This window comes from Mus caroli, unplaced genomic scaffold, assembly GCF_978045245.1.
Source record: "Mus caroli unplaced genomic scaffold, Mus_caroli_1 scaffold_2, whole genome shotgun sequence".
Lineage (NCBI taxonomy): Eukaryota > Metazoa > Chordata > Mammalia > Rodentia > Muridae > Mus > Mus caroli.
In genome coordinates this window covers 34,003,896-34,022,061 of record NW_028227257.1, presented here as the reverse complement: position 1 = coordinate 34,022,061, position 18,166 = coordinate 34,003,896, and the positions used below count along the sequence as shown (strand labels likewise).

General features: G+C 41.7%; 1 protein-coding gene across 6 annotated transcripts; it reads left to right on the top strand.

Annotated features, from left to right (window-relative positions):
- Window positions 1-4,578: 4,578 nt before the first annotated feature.
- Window positions 4,579-18,166, top strand: Naa20 (N-alpha-acetyltransferase 20, NatB catalytic subunit). 6 transcript variants are annotated; one of them, XM_021181943.3, is made up of 6 exons: window positions 4,579-4,704; window positions 9,902-9,926; window positions 13,181-13,271; window positions 13,918-14,053; window positions 17,138-17,283; window positions 17,652-18,166. In XM_021181943.3, exons 1-6 carry the CDS (start codon window positions 4,652-4,654, stop codon window positions 17,735-17,737), a joined length of 537 nt encoding a protein of 178 aa, XP_021037602.1. In that variant the 5' UTR covers window positions 4,579-4,651; the 3' UTR covers window positions 17,738-18,166. The 6 variants fall into 6 exon arrangements, with proteins under 6 accessions (XP_021037602.1, XP_021037594.1, XP_085689731.1 ...); XM_021181935.3 differs by having other exon boundaries at window positions 13,181-13,301; XM_085833597.1 differs by lacking the exon at window positions 4,579-4,704 and adding an exon at window positions 5,472-5,588.

Below are 18,166 nucleotides of genomic sequence, written 5' to 3'. Positions count from 1 at the left end.
TTCTTTCTACTATGGTTCTTTCTACTATGTTTGGTCCCAGGGATCAAACTTGGGCAGTCAGACTTGGCGGTATCAGCTTTACTAGACATGGCACTTAGGACGCAGGCTCTTTACCACTAAGTTACATTTCCTAGTGGTTTTACGCTCTTTAAAAGAATCTGTCTTTATTTTGATTTTAGTATGAAGTAGTAGGGAACAGATATATATCCAGCCTTCTTTGTTTAATTGAAAGCTGTAGTCAGGTTTAATTTCAGTGATGAATGCCTTTATACAGTCTAGTTAACAAAACTGAAAAGAAATTGTTACATCGACAGCCCGGGTCAATGGCCTCATCCTCTCCAGCTATTCTTTGATAAAACATTAAGTTTTTGTTTGTTTGTTTGTTAGTTTTTAGCAAAGATAGCTACCCATGCAGGCCGTGTGATTGTCAAGCCTGTTGCCTGAGACGTATCAATACATATATTTACTCTGCGCTTTGTGCTTCCACAGAACCTGGAGAAACAGAAGCAGGACAGCGACAGATGGAGCATCAGGACACTGGCTTGTTTTAAATGTGGACTCTTGCAAGATGGATGCGAATCTAGGTCATCACTGTTTACAGAGACCACATGGTGTTTTGTTTCAATGAGGAGGAAAATGTTTTGTAATTAAATGTGGTTAAAAAGCTTGTAGCTTTTTCCAACTGAGCAGCACGAGAGGAATTACTCACTGTGCAGTGATAAATCCAAAGTTCTCGGAGGCATTGCTAAGGCAAGGAAAATGTGTAGCTGGGATAGACATTGTTTTCTTGGGTGTTAAAAAGAAAATCTAATGCACTGGAGTGGAAATCAATAAAGGATGTCCTAAAACTGCAAAGAACTGTGGGGCGCTCAGGGGTTACTTTATGTGTAAATTAATTTAAATGGCGGCACATGTCTTAAACTTCAGAGGTAATTTTTAGGGACCCAGACTTCTGTGAGCTTGAGAATCTCTTCAGTTTCATTTCATTTTCAGCTTATTTTTTGTTTCTTTCTTTGTTCGAAAGGGTCTGACTATGTAGCTCTGGCTGACCTAGAACTCACTGAGATCCATCTGCCCCTACCTCCTGAATGCTGGGATTAAAGGTGTGGACTACCACGCCTGTTGAATTTGTTTTTTGAGATATGGTCTTGCATAAACCCGGATGGCCTCAAAGTCCTTTTGTAGCAGAGAGACTGGAAGGGCTTGTCCTGCCTCCACCTCCCAGGCTGGGACTGTAGGTGCCTTCTACCACCTTCAGGTTCCCTTCAGCTTTACCTCAGTTCTTCTTCTTCTTCTTCTTCTTCTTCTTCTTCTTCTTCTTCTTCTTCTTCTTCTTCTTCTTCTTCTTCTTCTTCTTCTTCTTCTTTTTTAATGTTAAATTTAAGGACTGTTAAAGTCATGCATTTTACTTAATATTAACATATGTAATCTACAGTAATAATCTGAGACACTTTTTAAGTAAATCTTTCTCTATTCCCCTAAACTAGGCAGAGAGTATCTACACATCCAAAGGTTCTATTTCTGGGTGGCAGAATTTTGAATCATTGTTACTTTCTTGTCTGTATGTTTCCACACGTCTACAATACGTTAATGTGCACATAATCTCTTTTATTAAAATAAGACGGGCTTTAAAATTTAAATAGACCTCAGATGTATTTTTAAAACCCATAAGACAAGCATGTAGGCTTTTCTGTGGTGTAGAGTAAGAGAGAAGAAGGGAGAAGGCAACACTGCCTTCTGCTATAGGCTGTCCACGAGGCAAGAGTAGAGATATGTCAATGCCCCTGCAGTAACTCTGCTAAGGTGTCTGTTGTTGAGGTTTTTCTCTCTCTCACATTCTTTGTTCACAGTTTCAATTCTTAAATATGCAAAGTATTTCAATTTCATTTCATTGCTTTTCCTTAACAAGTACTTCTATGGCATTGGAAAGAGGGCAGGTACTGTTCTGCATGCTAGACATGAATCCTCTGAGCAACCCCACGAAGGGAAACTATGAAGAGATACTCCAGGGGTGCAGAGATGGAGGCTTAGAGATAAATAACTTATTCTGTAATGTAAATGCTCTGTTGCATAAGATGACAGTAGGTTCCCTGTGATCTGTAGATGACTTTTCAACTTGCACTGGCTAGCCTTGTACTGGGTCCCTTCAAATGCCAACAGATCAAAGGTGCTGAGCAACAAGATTGGTAACAACTTGAAGTAGAGTCACAGGGAGAGAAGGGAGGTCTGTGTATCTTCTGTGCTTTTTCTCTGTGTTATTGTGACCTGCCATGTGTTGCTATTCTATAGCTAGCTAGAGGGCAGTGCTTGGGACTCAAAAATCAATTCTCTCTCTCTCCTCTCTCTCTGACAGAGTCTCACTATTTAAATCAGGATGCCCTCTGCCCTTCAGCTTGCAGTCCTTCTGCCTTAATCTTCCAAGAGCTGGATACATGTTTCAGCCACTATGCCCATCTCTCATGGGTTGCAAATTAGTAGCCCACAGTATCTAGCATGGGTCAAGTGCTGCCTCTGTATTAAACTCAGTTTTTTTTTTTTTTGTTGAAAAGACTAAACTAAGATAAAATTTTATTATTATATTTTAAATACTTAGACACCTTATGGTTATAAACCAGAACCAGAAGAAAATTATGAATACCATCCAAACTTTACAACCAGCTAATTCAAATCAACACTGGATCATGTCAGAAAAAAAAAAAGTTGCAAAATATTTTGACATGGCCAATTAAAACAAAAAGCAATACTGGATAGATACCCTAAGTAGTAAACTCTTCTGAGTTTCATTTTTATTATCTTCCACTTGTTTGTACAAATCTGTGAGACGTAGAAAATGGATACTGATGAAAGATTCTTGACCCATAAGAATATGAGTGTCCCATGTGCTGTCCAGTAGAGAAGTAAGAGGTCACTGCCCCGTGGATGCTGGCCAGTGGCTCTGAGCACTTTGGCCATTTATTTACTCTGTTTTTTTATTGTTGTTTGATACAGGGTCTTGCTATGTAGCGCAGGCTGGCCTGGAAGACAAGATTCTCCTTTATCTTTCTATGTCCTGGGATCATGTTTGAATATGCTGTGTGTATTTTACTTATAGTTTTCTTTGTATAATGATACACTTATTCATGAAAAAAGCAACTTTACTTACATTCACTGGCTTAAAACATTTTTATTCTTGAGAATTTCATACACACATACAATGAAATATGAGCATATATACACCCATCAAATTCATATTCCCCCACGTCCCCACCTCTTAATTTTGTCTTTGTTTTAACCACATGCATTTTAAATTTTCCTTGAGTAGACTACCATATCTCTCTTACTGGTTAGTTCAGACTCTTTCTAACTTTGTCCATTTTTTCCATTTTCTATAAGCATCATAACCTCAACTTTCCTAAAAATATATTTTACCGTTCATTTCATGGCATATTTTGCGAAAGTAAGTGAATAGAGGGTAGAAGCTGAACTCATGGTGTCAAACTCCACCTTTCTACCATAGTAGCAGTTATATACTTTCCGGCCTGTCATGCCCACGTTTACAATTATTCATTGTATAATTTACTTCATCAGGTTTAGAGACAAAGCTTGGCGAGGAGCCACTGGGACTACCTGCTCTTTCAACCATTTGCTTTCTTCTCTGCCACACCTGGCCCTCAGGTTTGGCCAAGGAATTCCCAAGACACCTGTGGAGCAACTGAGTCCCAAAGGAGTTGAGGATGTGAGTCTCCTGTAATGTAGGCATCTCGATGAGTTGGATTGGTTTGAGCTCAGCAGCATGTTCTCCAGGACCACCCCAACTGCTGGTAAGGAGAAGAGGGGAAGGCAGCTTTTCAGCCCAACAGTACACAGTCTCCTCAGTCACTGAGTCTATGCTGTCTGCTGTGGCAGCCACTGCCCATGGAGACGGCTGGTGCTTAAAATGTAACAGGCCAGATCAAAGAATGTAATTCCTAATGGTTAACTTTAAGCTTAGACATGAGATAATGTTTCATTTGGTTATTTGGAAACATGTTTGGATTACTTTGATGACTCCATCATCTTGTATGTATGTATGTATGTATGTATGTATGTATGTATGTATGTATTTGAGACGGTCACACTATGTCCTTCCTTTCTTTTCCTTCCTCTCTCTCTCTCCCTTCCTTCCTTCCTTTCTTTTTCCTCCTGTCTTTCTCTCTCTCTTTCTCTTTCCCTCCCTCTCTCCCACTCTCCCTCCCTCCCTCCTTTCCTTCCTTCTTTCTTTCCTTTCTTCTAAATAATTTTAATGTGCTAGAAAATTTAAGATCACATCCCTGGTTCATGACAGTGGTTGAGAGAAGAGGCCCTGAGCCATCCTTTTAGGGATCACTTCCTAACTCACCCTGTGAAGCATCTTTGTAGTTTTGAAGCTCGCTTTTACGATTTGGCTCTCTGACTCCAGCTTCTCCCTCCTTGTTACTCTGCCTACTTTTTGGAAAGGGTCTGAGGGCGCGGATCTTTAAGGCAATTGCTGATTTCCGCCGCCAGAGAGAGCTACGACGCTACTCTTGTTGCCCAGCAACCTCTGGTCCGGAAGTAGTTCTTTGTCCCACCCCATGGCGGCCGCGGGCGCGAGTACTTCCGGTAGTGCGGGCGCGGGGTCGCGCCGAGCGGGTTGGAGGCTGGCGGCGGCGCAATGACCACGCTCCGGGCCTTCACCTGCGACGACCTGTTCCGCTTCAACAACATGTGAGTGAGGCACGGCCGGCCTCTGTCTTCGCGGCGCGGGACGGGGTCAGCCTCGCGGGGCCGTGGGCCGGGTGGACGCTGCGCGGGCGCGCTGGCCGGTGACCTTGGCCGAGGCGCGGCGCTCCCGGTGCGCCCGGGGTGATGCGGAGCCGGGCTGGACACCCCGCGCCCGCTCCCTGAGGCGGCCTCACTGCGGAGGGAGGGCGGGGAAGGAGCGCGGTCCTGGTTAAATTGTATCCCAGTGAAGTAACCTTGCGATGCTCCGGGCCCTCTCAGCAAGTTGTGGTTTGTGCTTGGTAGTTACAGTAGCGGAGCGCCCAAAGTAGACTGCCTTGGGTTTTTTTCTTTTTCTCTTAAAAAAAAAAAAAAAAAAAAGACAGGGTTCACTTTGTATCCCTGGGCTCCAGGAACTCTGTAGACGAGGCTGGCCTAAACCTCACAGATATGTCTTCCTGTCTTACTAGTGCTGGGATTAAAGGCATGCCCCACCACACCCAGCTACATTTTTTTTTTTTTTTGGTTGGGGATCCAATGTACTGAGGAATCCCCGGTGCTGTGTGGTTTCTTTTCAGTCCAAGTTTTAAAAACCCGTGATTTGCCGTTCTCCCCTTCTCGCTTTTTTAAAAGAAAAAAAAATTTAGTTTGGAAAATGATGACCATTTAAAAAGCTAAGCATTTCACCGTGAAGTCCTGTAGACACATCACCTCGGTTATTTGCTTGATATAACCTAGTGAGAAGTATGGCCCGGATGGTTCTGGTAACAGAAGGGGAGACACCCTGGGATGATGGACGTTTCAAAGACGGGATGAACCTTGATGAAGGAAATTTGGCAAGGAGGAAACTCTGGAGAAGGCTGCAGGAAAATGGAGTGTGAAGCAGCAGGGTAGGCCTCTGCTTCAGGTGAAGCCAGGTTTAATTATGTTAATTGGTTCAGATCCGATCTTGTGAGATTTTGGTTAGGTCCCGCTTGTGTCGAATCCTCTCTGCATTTTAATACTTGTGGCAGGCGCTCATGTAATAATAGGCCCTTAAATCTTCACAAATTCTGTCATGTGCTGATGTCCTCAGTTTCTGGGTGAGGGAAGGGATTGCACACACAGGACCCTGAAGTGGAGTAGGTGGAGACTGGCCCTGGTGGTTGTTCAAAAATTAGTCCCATGGAGCTGGAGAGAGATGGTTCAGTTGTTAAAAGCACTGGCTGCTCTTCCAGAGGGACAGGGGTTCACTCTACATGGAGGTTCACACTTGATTGTAATACCAGTTCCAGAGAAGCTGCTGGCCTTTCCTGGCTTCAGTAAGCACCAGGAATGCATGTAGCACACAGACATATAAAATCCATACCCATTCAATAAATGAAAAAGGTTGATCCTGGCACTCAGGCTGAGGTTTGAGGATCACAAGTCTGAGGTCTTTTGGTATCCACAGGAGATTGATTCTACGATACACCAAGATTCAGTGATGTGCAACCCCCTTATTACAGTGGAGTGGTATGCAAATAGCCCAAGCACTTCCATGTACTGTAAATCAATAGAATACTTATATAGTTGTACATGCTTTATAAATACTTCCAATACGGTTGTATTAGGGGAATAATTGGGGGGGGGGGGTTGTCCTGTAAAGGTACAGGCACGTGGTGTCTAAAAATTCTTCAGTCTGAATTCTGATCTACTGAGTACAAGGTGGTTGATTAGAGGCAATAGAGTAGGCAGGTAAGCCACTGAGGCAATAGCCTGGAATGGTAATGGGAGATGCTGTGCAGATGATACAATGCCTGAACTTAAGAAACAGGTAAAGCATCTGCATATGAAGCTCTAGGAAGAGAGTCATAGGGAAATGGGTAAGGTAGAAGGAAAATGCACATGAACGCCTATTAAACATCAGGTCTCAGCGCATCTGGCTTGGTGACGCCTCCTCTTGTTAATGCCAGTGAAGAAACCCACTTTCTCATGTTAGTAGGCCATGTTAGGAAACAGTGAGTCACCAGGTTAGGTGCTAGAGTAAATGAAACTGAAAGGCCAAACCCAGGTGGGAGGAAAACCGGGGTGGGATCCAGAAGCTAGCAAACAAGAGGACTCCAGGCAGAAGGAGGGCACTATCATGAGGTGGCAATGGCTAAGCATGGGCTGCATTTGTACACCCCCTTCAGGAGAGGCAGAAGTGGAAGGTACAAATACAGGAGAGAAAGAATTGTAAGAGAAGTGTCCTCTGGTAAGAAGAGGGAGGGGTCTGCTTGCCTTATAATGGCAGAAGAGCAAGCAGTGTCTGGGTGCAGGGTTTTTGGGTGGGCAAAGTCAGCTAGAGGCCTTTGGCTGGTTTCTTCTTACACTTATTTATTTTTGCATTTTCATGTAAGGAAATAGAGGAAGGGCAGAGTGAGTTAGATAGTTAGGTGAGTCAAACATGTCTCTATAGGGCTGGGCAGGGTCACAGCACCCAGAGGCCCTCAGGATCGGTTCCTGACCTCTCTGAGGCCAAAGCTGTTCTCACAGCGCGAAGAGCAGTAAGACCAGTTGTTTTGCCTACCTATGTTTTGCAGCTGTGGAGTCTGAATAGTAAGTATCTTGAACACTAGAGAAGTCAATGGAAAAATTACAATGCCTCTGTCATTAGGTTTTTGTTTTCTTAAAGATTTATTTATTTATTATATGTAGGTACACTGTAGCTGTCGTCAGACACAACAGAAGAGGGCGTCAGATCTCATTACGGATGGTTGTGAGCCACCATGTGGTTGCTGGGATTTGAACTCAGGACCTTTGGAAGACCAGTTGGTGCTCTTAACCGCTGAGCCATCTCTCCAGCCCGTTGTTGTTTTTTTTTTTAAACATTACTATTTCTTGGTAAAATTATTCATTTTAATATGTAATTTTTTTTTTTTTCTTTTTTTGGTTTTTCAAGTCAGTTTCTCTATATAGCCCTGGCTGTCCTGGAACTCACTCTATAGACCAGGCTGGCCTCAAACTCAGAAATCTGCCTGCCTCTGCCTCCCAAGTGCTGGGATTAAAGGCATGTGCCATCATTGCCCAGCATGTAATTATTTTTAAATGAGTAACTTAAAATTGATAATATTTACATAGCCTGTAACTCTTAAGGCTTCTATTGTTATAAAACACTGGTCCAGATACCCGGGTCAGTCTGCTGAGGGAAGCCAAGGCAGGAACATGGAGGCAAGAAGTGAAGCAGAACACATGGAGGAGTGCTGTTAATGGTTTCTTCTCCTAAGTTGCTCAGTCTCCTTTCTTATACACCCATGGGCTACCTGCCCAGGGTTGGCACCACTCACAGTGGCCCACATCAACTGTCCATTGATCAAGAAAATGCCTCCTATTGCCTATAGGTCAGTCTTATGGAGGCACTTCCTCAATCAAGATTGCCTCTTCCCAGATGGCTAGGTTTATGTTGACCAAAACCAACCAACACACAGTAAGCAAATATAGTAGGTTTGTTTAAGTGTAAAGTGGGTTTTTGATTGGATTAAACAGAAAACTCACAGTTACCAATAATGCACTGGTGTCACATTAAGGAAAGAAAGAAAAACACTTTCCCTTGCTGTCATTTTTAGCAAAAGAAAGTCCAGGACTCAATTTTCTACTTCATGCTCCCTCTGCCCTCTCTGTCCTCTGACTGGTGCATGAGTCTTCATTTCTGCCTGCTCAAAGGCTGTCTTGTAAATTTGTCCCTGCGTTTGTGTTCAGTTTCTGGCTCTGTGTTCATTGAGCAGCGCAGAAAGCATCACGTGGGGAAAAGAAGGGATACTTTACAGAAATCTGTAACAGTTTTACAAGGGAGTCAGTCTCTAGCTCCAACTGATCAAGACAACAAATAGCATCACACACATCACTGTTTACCAACCAATATCCAGACACTGTATTCAGTGTTTATGAAGGATATTCATCTTGGAAGATTGCTTTCAACCTCTGTATTTGCTGCTTTCTGTAAGTGATAAATAAGCATTGTTCTGGGTTAGGAGGATGGAAGAATATATAACTTTAGGTTACAGCTATGTATTAGGTCCTAAAAGTTGATTACATGGAAGTCCTGATTGTTACAATGTTGTCATAAAAGCAGGTTAAGCACACTGGCTAAGAACATAGTAGGCTACCGGTCTTAAGTGATTTCAGGGTGCATTAGCAACTCTGGTTGTGAGGTCCAATAGAAGTTCCAGTCTTTTAGGATATAAGGTATTTCCATCATACTACATCACCACAGGTTTTGAAGCCTAAAGGGTTGGGAACTACTACACTAGAGGAATGTAGTATGGCTGCCTGACATCCTTCAGTCTCAGAGATTGACAAGACAGGGAAACAGTTGAAAATAGCTGGTTTTGAGCCTGGGAAAAACTCACTAGGAAAGTGATGGGGAGAGATGGTTGGAGATGCTTTTCAAGAATGCTGAATTTGGCCTGGCGTGGTGGCGCACCCTTTTAATCCCAGAACTTTGGAGGCAGAGGCAGGCGGATTTCTGAGTTTGAGGCCAGTCTGGTCTACAAAGTGAGTTCCAGGACAGCCAGGGTTTCAGAGAAACCCTATCTTGAAAAACCAAAAAAAAAGAAAAGAATGCTGAATTTGGGCTTGTGTGATGGGACATGCTGGGTAGTTCCCCATAGCACCAGAGCTTAGTTGACAGGAGGGAACAGGGTGGAGGTTAAGTAAACTTCAGTTGAAAGTACATGGGCTCTGGGAGGATTTCTACAAGGAGGAGAAAAAGTGGAGTCGGGGAGTACTCCCCTCCACTTTGAGAAGGGGAAATTGTAGGTGAAGGCCCAGAGCCGGGCAGGGATGATGAAATGGGGAGCGGGATAGTTGGACTGGCTGTACATATGAGACACACCTAACTGGTCCTCATATCTGCAAGAGTTTGATGGAGTGAGCTATAATTCTGCCTATAAAGCGGTAGGCAGTTCAGTGAAAAACTATAGATCTCTTTATTGGTGCACATGTGGCCCTGAGTCATTTAAACCATCTTCTTTGGCTTTCAGAGTTGTAGAAGAAACATGCTGTGTTTTTTTTATTTGTTCAGTTTTTTGAGACAGGGGTTCTCTGTGTAGCCCTGGCTGCCCTGGAACTTGCCATTGTAGACAGGGATGGCTTTCCTCTGCCTCCTGAATGCTGGGATAAAGGTGTGAACCACCATGCCCAGCCCCTATCTTTTAAGTTGGGCTCAGGAATTCTTACTCTTGCCATCTCTTATTTCTTTCAGTAACTTGGATCCACTTACAGAAACTGTATCCTTTCTGAGAAAAAAAAAAGTAAAACAGGATTATTTATGGAGAAGAAAATTGGAGAAACAGAAGAAAAGGATGAGTTTTGAAAAATGTTTTAAGGAATAGGTTTTGAACAGCACAATCGACATTGAAAACAATCACAAAACTGAGAGGGAGTGGCCTCAGGCTTGCCCACAAGCTGTTAAGGTAAAGACTACATGACACAGTTCCACTGCAGCTCTGCTGCTCACCTTCCCACAGTAACCCTGGCTGTACAGACAGCAGCAACAGCACAGGTAGGTGGGACCTGTCTCCCCTGCTGTGAACCAGACCTAGAGAGGGTAAGTGGCTCCATGGTGTCTCCAGCAGCCCTGCTCAATAGAGCCTGGGTCTTTTTGGCATACATGGCTTCCAGAACACATCTTCATATGTGTTTCTGGGCATGCAGTCAAAATAGGAGAGGTAGTTGCTTTGGGAAGCACCACACAGCCCTTCTCTCTCACTGTCCAGGAGCTGCCTCCTGACTTGTTGCTGAAGGGAATAACAGATTTTAGTAAACAGTTTCTATCAACTCAGCAGAAAAGGAGCAAAAATGTGTCAAGTTAGGGTATTCCTGATTGTACTACAATAGTAGATCAGTGGCTTAAACACAAATGAGATTTCTAAACCACCTTCTACAGACTACTGGGGATTACAGGTAGCTTACTAGAGGACAGACGCTAATGAAGAGCTAGTTCAGTTTCAGCAGTCAAAAGACATGCAAACTAAAATATGAGAACCCAGTTTAATACATCAGATTCTCCAGAATTTTGAAAAGATACAACCCCGTGCTGCTGCGGTTAAGTAAGGTGCCTTTTTAGAAGCTGCTGGTGCCACAGTCATCTGGCAACATCTTTCTGAAAAGCATTTTAGAAGTAATGCTATTTCCTGAAGGCTGAAAATAAAAAACAACAGGCAGTTTACTCTGGGGATTGGCAAAGCATGGAAGCATGGACCAAATCTGGCTTACCACTCATTTCTTAGGAGTTTTTTTTTTTTTTTTTATAGCCAGGATACAGCCATGTTGGTTAATTTACATACTGTCTGTGGTTCTGAGTTTGGGTAGATATGACAGACTATTGGTCCCCAATACCACATCTTATTGTCCCTTTACAAAAAAAGTGACATCATAAAAGTTATTTATTTTTTTTTTTTTTTTTGGTTTTTCGAGACAGGGTTTCTCTGTGTAGCCTTGGCTGTCCTGGAACTCACTTTGTAGACCAGGCTGGCCTCGAACTCAGAAATCCGCCTGCCTCTGCCTCCCAAGTGCTGGGATTAAAGGCGTGCGCCACCACGCCCGGCTATAAAAGTTATTTTAAGAGAATTATATTTAAAAAATTGGAATGTCATTCACATTTACCAATAAGGAAATGATAAATAAATTAAGCTGTCTTCATCAAGGATATAGAAGGATCTAGACATTTTTAAGAAATTAGTAATGACCTAGATGTCCCCTGGCAGAGGGATGAGATATTTTAAGTTGTGTCCTCATGTAGAGAACACAACAAGTACAAGCATTAGGAGGCCACACCAGAAACCATGGAACAGAAAAACCAAAAAGCCCTCAAAGCACTTACAGGAATATGTAGGATTTTGAAGAATTTCATATCACAGAGATTTTACCTTTGGTAAAATAGTAGATTACAAATTAACCAACACTTTGACTATATAAGGCCTAGTGTATATGTAGGGAGTGGAGATATTGAGGGGAGGGGAGCTCACAGTAGTAGTGTCAGTTGCTGGACGGCAGGAAGACCAGCTGGCACTAAGTTCTGGAAGAAGTGGCTGCTTGCTCTTAAGAAGAATTTCAAAGCTAACAGTGATGAGAGGGTTTCCTGGGAACTTTTTCGTAGAAAGTGTAATAATAGTGTCTTTTTAATTTTTTTAAAAAAGATTTATTTATTTATTTAATGTATGTGAGTACACTGTAGCTGTACAGATGGTTGTGAGCCTTCATGTGGTTGTTGTGAATTAAATTTTAGGACCTCTGCTCACTCCGGTCCCACCCTCTTCTGGTTTGTCAGATCTCATTATGGGTGGTTGTAAGCCACCGTGTGGTTGCTGGGATTTGAATTCAGGACCTTTGGAAGAGCATCTCGCCAGCCCCCTAATAGTGTCTTTTTATGTAATTGCACCAGAAAGCTGACATAAGGTGAAACAAACATGGCAGTGAATCATAGCAGTAAGGACACCTCAGTGAGAAGAGAAGAGAAACCATTCATTTATTCTTTCTTTCTAAGCAAGAGAGCCTCACTTTGTGTCCTTGTCTGGTTTGAACTACAGATGCTTCTTCCTGCTGGAGAGCTGGGTTATAGGCCAGGCAGGCAGGCCGGCAGGCCGGCGTTCCCTCTGAACATAATTGATTCCTTAGCAAATTGAATAGTTGCATAGCTGTAGTCCAAGTAGTAACTGGCCATTGAATTTTCCATTGTAAATCAGGAGATACAAATGTCCTATGTGCCCAGCAGTTGATAGAATAAATTTGAGAGAGCATCTAAATTTCTAGTGGCAGGGTAGATGGACCATGAACAGGAAGTAATCTTAGATGATGAATGGCACACATAATCATAGGTACAATCTGATCAGTATGGAGGCAGACTGTAGGAGATTCTGCTTTCTACTAGATGGCACCATATGCATTCTACATCTAGAGAGATGGCCAGACAACTTATTAAAAACATTGAAATTTTATTAAAAACTAGTGCTGATATAAATATTCCATTTCATGGTATTAGAAAAGTTAGTGTACTAAGTGGAGGAGGATAAAATGTCAAGTGTTTTTACATGTGGTCGTGAAGGGAAGATCTAGAGGCTAGAGGGTGACTCAACTGCCTTTCCTAATCACTTTCCACTTTCCACAGCTTCTCCCAAGTGCTGGGATTACAAGCAGGCAGCCAAGCCCGTCCAGCATTTATGTGAAGACTGGGTATCTGAGCTCTAGTCCTCAGCTGACAGCACTTGATCCACCATGCCACCCTCCTAGCCTGATGGTAGTTTTTGTTTTGTTTCTCTACATAGCCCTGGCTGTTCTAGGACTCACTGTATAGACCAGGCTGGCCTCAAGCTCAGGAGGCAGAGGGATGCACCAGAATCCAGTGTAAATCAGGAGATACAAATGTTTCTCCTTTACGTTCTCAACAAAAACACATATGAGAAATGAAAGTGCTGGGATTAAAGGCATGTACCATTATACCTGCTTTTGCTCTTTATTATGTCTCATTCCTTAACAGCTCTAGTATGGGATTCCTTTTTACTTACAGTACCTTGCGCACTGGCCAGAGTATTTCATCGTTGCTGAAGCACCTGGCGGAGAACTAATGGGTTATAGTAAGTACAGTACCACTAGTACTTTTTTGGGTGAGTAAAGATTTTAATACAGGTTTCAGTCTGCTTTACTCTAGAATGTGATGTAAATCATGAAAGATGGAATTTTACTTTCAGATCAATTACTAACAGTTTACCACATCTCTTCTGTGTCCAGCCTTGCACTAGGCCAAGAGATACAGCAGTGAACCTAACAGAAATGATTGTAATCTTTGTGGATGGTTCCTTGTTAGATTTCTGTATGGTTACTTTGTATATAAGGCAGTGGCTAAAGCATATCCACGTAACCGATTGCTAACAAAATCTTGAGCTATGAATTGCTGCAGTCATACATACATTGTAAATGTATTTAAATGTAGCTATTTGGAAAAAAAAAAAACTAACTCTATTTCAAATGTATCTTATTTGAACAAAAAGTATCCTAGTCTTTGTTCTTGGTTTAGTTTATCATTTAAAACTGTTTAAGTCTGACTTTAGAGGTAGGTATAGAGTATCATTTGAAAGTGGAGTTTCAAAGTGTTACTCATTAGCTTGATGATAATACTTTACAACTTTGGTACATTTTTATTTTAAGAGAAATGAATGGCAGACTAACTGAATTTCTGTGCAAACTAATATTTAAATTACTGCTGTGATTTTCTGTTGGCAGTTATGGGCAAAGCAGAAGGCTCAGTAGCTAGGGAAGAATGGCATGGACATGTCACAGCTCTCTCTGTCGCCCCTGAATTCCGCCGTCTTGGCTTGGCTGCTAAACTTATGGAGTTACTAGAGGAAATTTCAGAAAGGTGAGAACCTGTTTCAAATACACATGCTTTATGAACTCTGTTTCTTCGTTGACTGATGAATATCTGAAGGGCTTTATTTCTTCTTATGAGTGTGAAGAACTGTCCTGACTTTAGACTTGTGCCTACAATTCCGCCAAATCCATCCATTGCTGCTCTTTTGCTATTGATGAAAATTCATTCAGTGTTTGTGTCTAGCCATAGACAGCTGAGCTAACTAACTAGTTGGACTCAAAGATCAACCTTTCAAGGAAGATCATTGGTGTTCTTAACACTGTGGCAGATGTTTCTATGCCCAAAGTAGTTCAGTTTTAAGTTTGTTTCTATTCTGACAGCTCCTAGCCATCTCTAGAAAACTAGGAATAAAATGTGCTCTTTACTACTACACTGTGAGCACTGGACAAATGCTTTTTAAGCCCTGAAACAAATGGAACATAACCCATTTCCATTGTGCATGTAAATACTAGTTAATCATAGCAAGTGTAAGAAAGTCATCAAGAGTTTTGATATTTTTCTTAAGTAAGCATGGTGGTGGGTGCCTTTAATCCCATCCGGCAGAGAGGCAGAGGAGACAGATCTCTTGAGTTGGAAGCCAGACTGGTCTACATAGTAAATGCCAGGTCAACTATAGCTACAAAGGATATCTTGCTTTTGTTTGGTTGGTTTTTTTGAGACAGGGTTTCTCTGTGTAGCCTTGGCTGTCCTGGAACTCACGCTGTAGTCCAGGCTGGCCTCAAACTCAAGAGATCTGGCTGCCTCTACATCCTGAGTGCTGAGATCAAAGGTGTGTGTACCACCACTGCATCTTGTAAGGAAGTAGTTTTAACAAAAAAAGTCCTTGTAAGGTTTTTAAACTTCTCCTTGAAACCTGGCTGTGGAACACACCTTTAATCCTAGCACTCCAGGAGGCAGAGGCAGGCAGATTTTTGAGTTTGGGGGCAGCTTGTTCTACAGAGCCAGTTGCAGGACAGCCAGGACTATGCAGAGAAACCCTGTCTCAAAATCATAGTGTGACAGACAGGAAATGGGTTCTAACAAGCATAATTAGCATTCTGTTTATTTACATAATTACTAACCTCTCTTCCCCCCCCCCCCCAGTTTCTGAGGTTTCATTGTTTTGTGTGTGTACATAGATATACATTATATTCATGTCTTATTCAGATGTACACACTAAAGCAAGAATTTAATTTTCTACAGCAGTTACTAGAGGGCACAAGTTTCAAAAATAAACTATTATTTATATAAGAATTATGATACACCAGGAGCCAGAATGTTTGAGTGAAGAACAACTATTATTCATTAGGTGCAGTGTATTTTGTAGCAGTCTAGAGAACAGAAGCGAGGGAAGCAGCAAAGCCCTGTAGAGTGTTTCACGGCAATCAAAGATACGTATTCAGCCTCTCTCTCTCCTGGAAATTTACACACACAGCAAAGGCATGTAAGAAACAAGGGAAGAGGATTGGGAGGCAGCAGACTGCTGTCAGATAGAAAACAAGAATGCACAAGTTCCTAGAACTAGGTGAAGATAAAGGTAGAAAAAAGTATTGATATTGGCCTCAAAAGCATTATATGCTTCAGAAAAGTCTAAGCAAAGCCTCTCGAGTATTCTTAACCTTTATAAAACTTTATGGGGAGACATTAAAGTGACCAACAGATGGAAAAGGGAAATACTGGAAGTTTTGTAACTGACCTCAGAGCAAATATAATCATATCGAGAATCCTACTCAGGGGTTTTGAGGGTGTTGTTAATATAGAATACAAGGGAAGAAGAACCAGCAACAAAAATGAAGGTCCAGTGTGCAGCACAGACTGTTGGTGTTAGAGAGCGAGCAGCAGATGAGAACATGAGGAATGTGTTTAAGGTCTTGGCGGGCCTGAGGCCGCACTGGATATCAGAGTGGGAAGGTAGAGTTTTCAGTAAAGATGGTGGGACAAGTGGATGGGCAAAATGTTCCCCTGGTTGCTACTTTACTACACACAGACTCCAGATTTATTTAAAACATGGACATGGAAAAGCAACAGAGTATAATATGGAAATCTCCCATGACCTCAGTGTACATACCTTTTTAAGCAGGCTGTAGACAGTGCTAACCATACAGGGGAGGCTCATTGCTCCACTTAGTAAAAGTAGAGTAGCTTTGCTCACCCAGAGATAACCAACCTGAAGTAACAGGATGGATGGATGCTTATGGAAAACTCAAACACTGCAGAATATCCAGCACACACATGGTAGACACTGGGGAAAAAAACTGAAAGGTCATTAAGAGCCGTTCAGAAGGAGACTTCTAAATGAGTCAGTAGACACAAACCTCTCATTAGTAATTAGAAATTATATTAACGTCACATCACAATATGGTGTCTCACACCAGGATTGGACTTGGAATAAACAGGTTTGAATTTAATCAAGCTAACTGTGCATATACCCATGACACAGCAGTGGGATCCCTAATTAGATACTGTAGCAAGGTTGCTCAACAAAGTATCCATAGTAACATCCTTTACAATAGAACTAGAAATATTTCCAGAGGACCATGAGCAAGTTGTATATTCATACAATGAAAGGCTAAACAAAGTGAAGAGAATGGCTCGAGGCTCAGTACTGACTGGGGTCACTCACAAAGCAATCCCCAAACTGATTATGCTTATTATATAAAGCTCACAAACAGAAATTAAATCTTAATAGACAGTAAACAAGGAGATAATAGCCTAGACACAAAATCAGGATGTGAAGGCCTTCAAAAAGAGGAGGTAGTCACCAGCATCCTACAGCAGCTATAGTTGGGTCCTCTTTCTGTATTATGAAATGGTTACTCTAAATTGTAAAATGGTTATAAAAGATTTCTACTGCAAGGTTGATACTTGACACCAAATAGTCAAAAGCCAACACTGGCCTTGAGCCCATTATGTTTGTAGCTCAGGCCAGCCTAGAATCCACAGTTCTCCCCCTTCAGTACCAAGTCCTAGGATAACAAGCATGTGATCTATGCATGGCACTAGGATTTCTAAAGATGCATACCAGATTGCCTAAAGTTCTTATAGTTTTAACATTTCCTTTTTTTCCTTTTTTCTTTTCTTTTTTTTTTAAAGAAAAGGTGGATTTTTTGTTGATCTCTTCGTAAGAGTATCCAATCAAGTTGCCGTCAACATGTACAAGCAGCTGGGTTACAGTGTCTACAGGACAGTCATAGAGTACTACTCAGCCAGCAATGGGGAGCCTGACGAAGATGCCTATGGTAAGTTTCCTGCTGTGCCAGGTACTCCAAGAGAAAGTCAAAATAAGTTATTTCCCCCATAAGCCTAAATACTCATTTTAATAAATTCAAAGAATTACATTTATGAATTTAGGAATAGTTAACGTGAACTAACCAGCCAGTGATTAATTTCTATAAATTATCATTTCATGGTATAGATGTTTCTTTTACTAGGAAAGAACATTTATATTAGCTTCTAGATGAGATTTGGTTAGCAATTGGAGTCTTGTAAATACATACATACCACTTAGGATTGCAGGGAAGGGCACAAAATCTGATGGGAACATAACTCAGTTTAATTTTAAAAAGTTTGCTATTGGTTGCTTACATTAATCTTTGCTTCTTAACAGATATGAGGAAAGCACTTTCCAGGGACACTGAGAAGAAATCCATCATACCATTACCTCATCCTGTGAGGCCTGAGGACATTGAATAACCATAGGCAGTGGTTCTTAGGCAGGTGTTCCAGACAGTTTGTGGACATACTACTTTCATAGGATGATCTTGGAGCTCTATTAGGAGGAAAGTAAGCATTTAAGTCTTAAAGACTTCAAAAAATGCAGGCTATAAACTTCAAATCTCATCCTTCCAATGAGCAATAGCATACATGTTCGAACTGTTTGCCATAGTAAAATTCAATCAAGGCAGCTAAGTCAGAAGGACACGTTCCACTATCATGGTTGACAGAACATGCCAAGAAAAGACTCCCTCCATCCTCCTCCTAAATCCCGTGCCTGAGAACCACTGCTGCACATATATAAATATATATATATTTTATTTTGTATTGATCTGTTAATTGAAGCTTTAAAAGCATATATGAAATGTATAAATCTGAGATGTATAGTAAAACATTGTTGACTATGAA

Coding starts and splice junctions, on each gene's coding strand:
- Naa20 (XM_021181935.3), top strand. CDS start 4,652: ATGACCACGCTCCGGGCCTTCACCTGCGACGACCTGTTCCGCTTCAAC. Junction 4,705..9,901: donor CTGTTCCGCTTCAACAACAT/GTGAGTGAGGCA, acceptor TATTTCTTTCAG/TAACTTGGATCCACTTACAG. Junction 9,927..13,180: donor TGGATCCACTTACAGAAACT/GTATCCTTTCTG, acceptor TAACAGCTCTAG/TATGGGATTCCTTTTTACTT.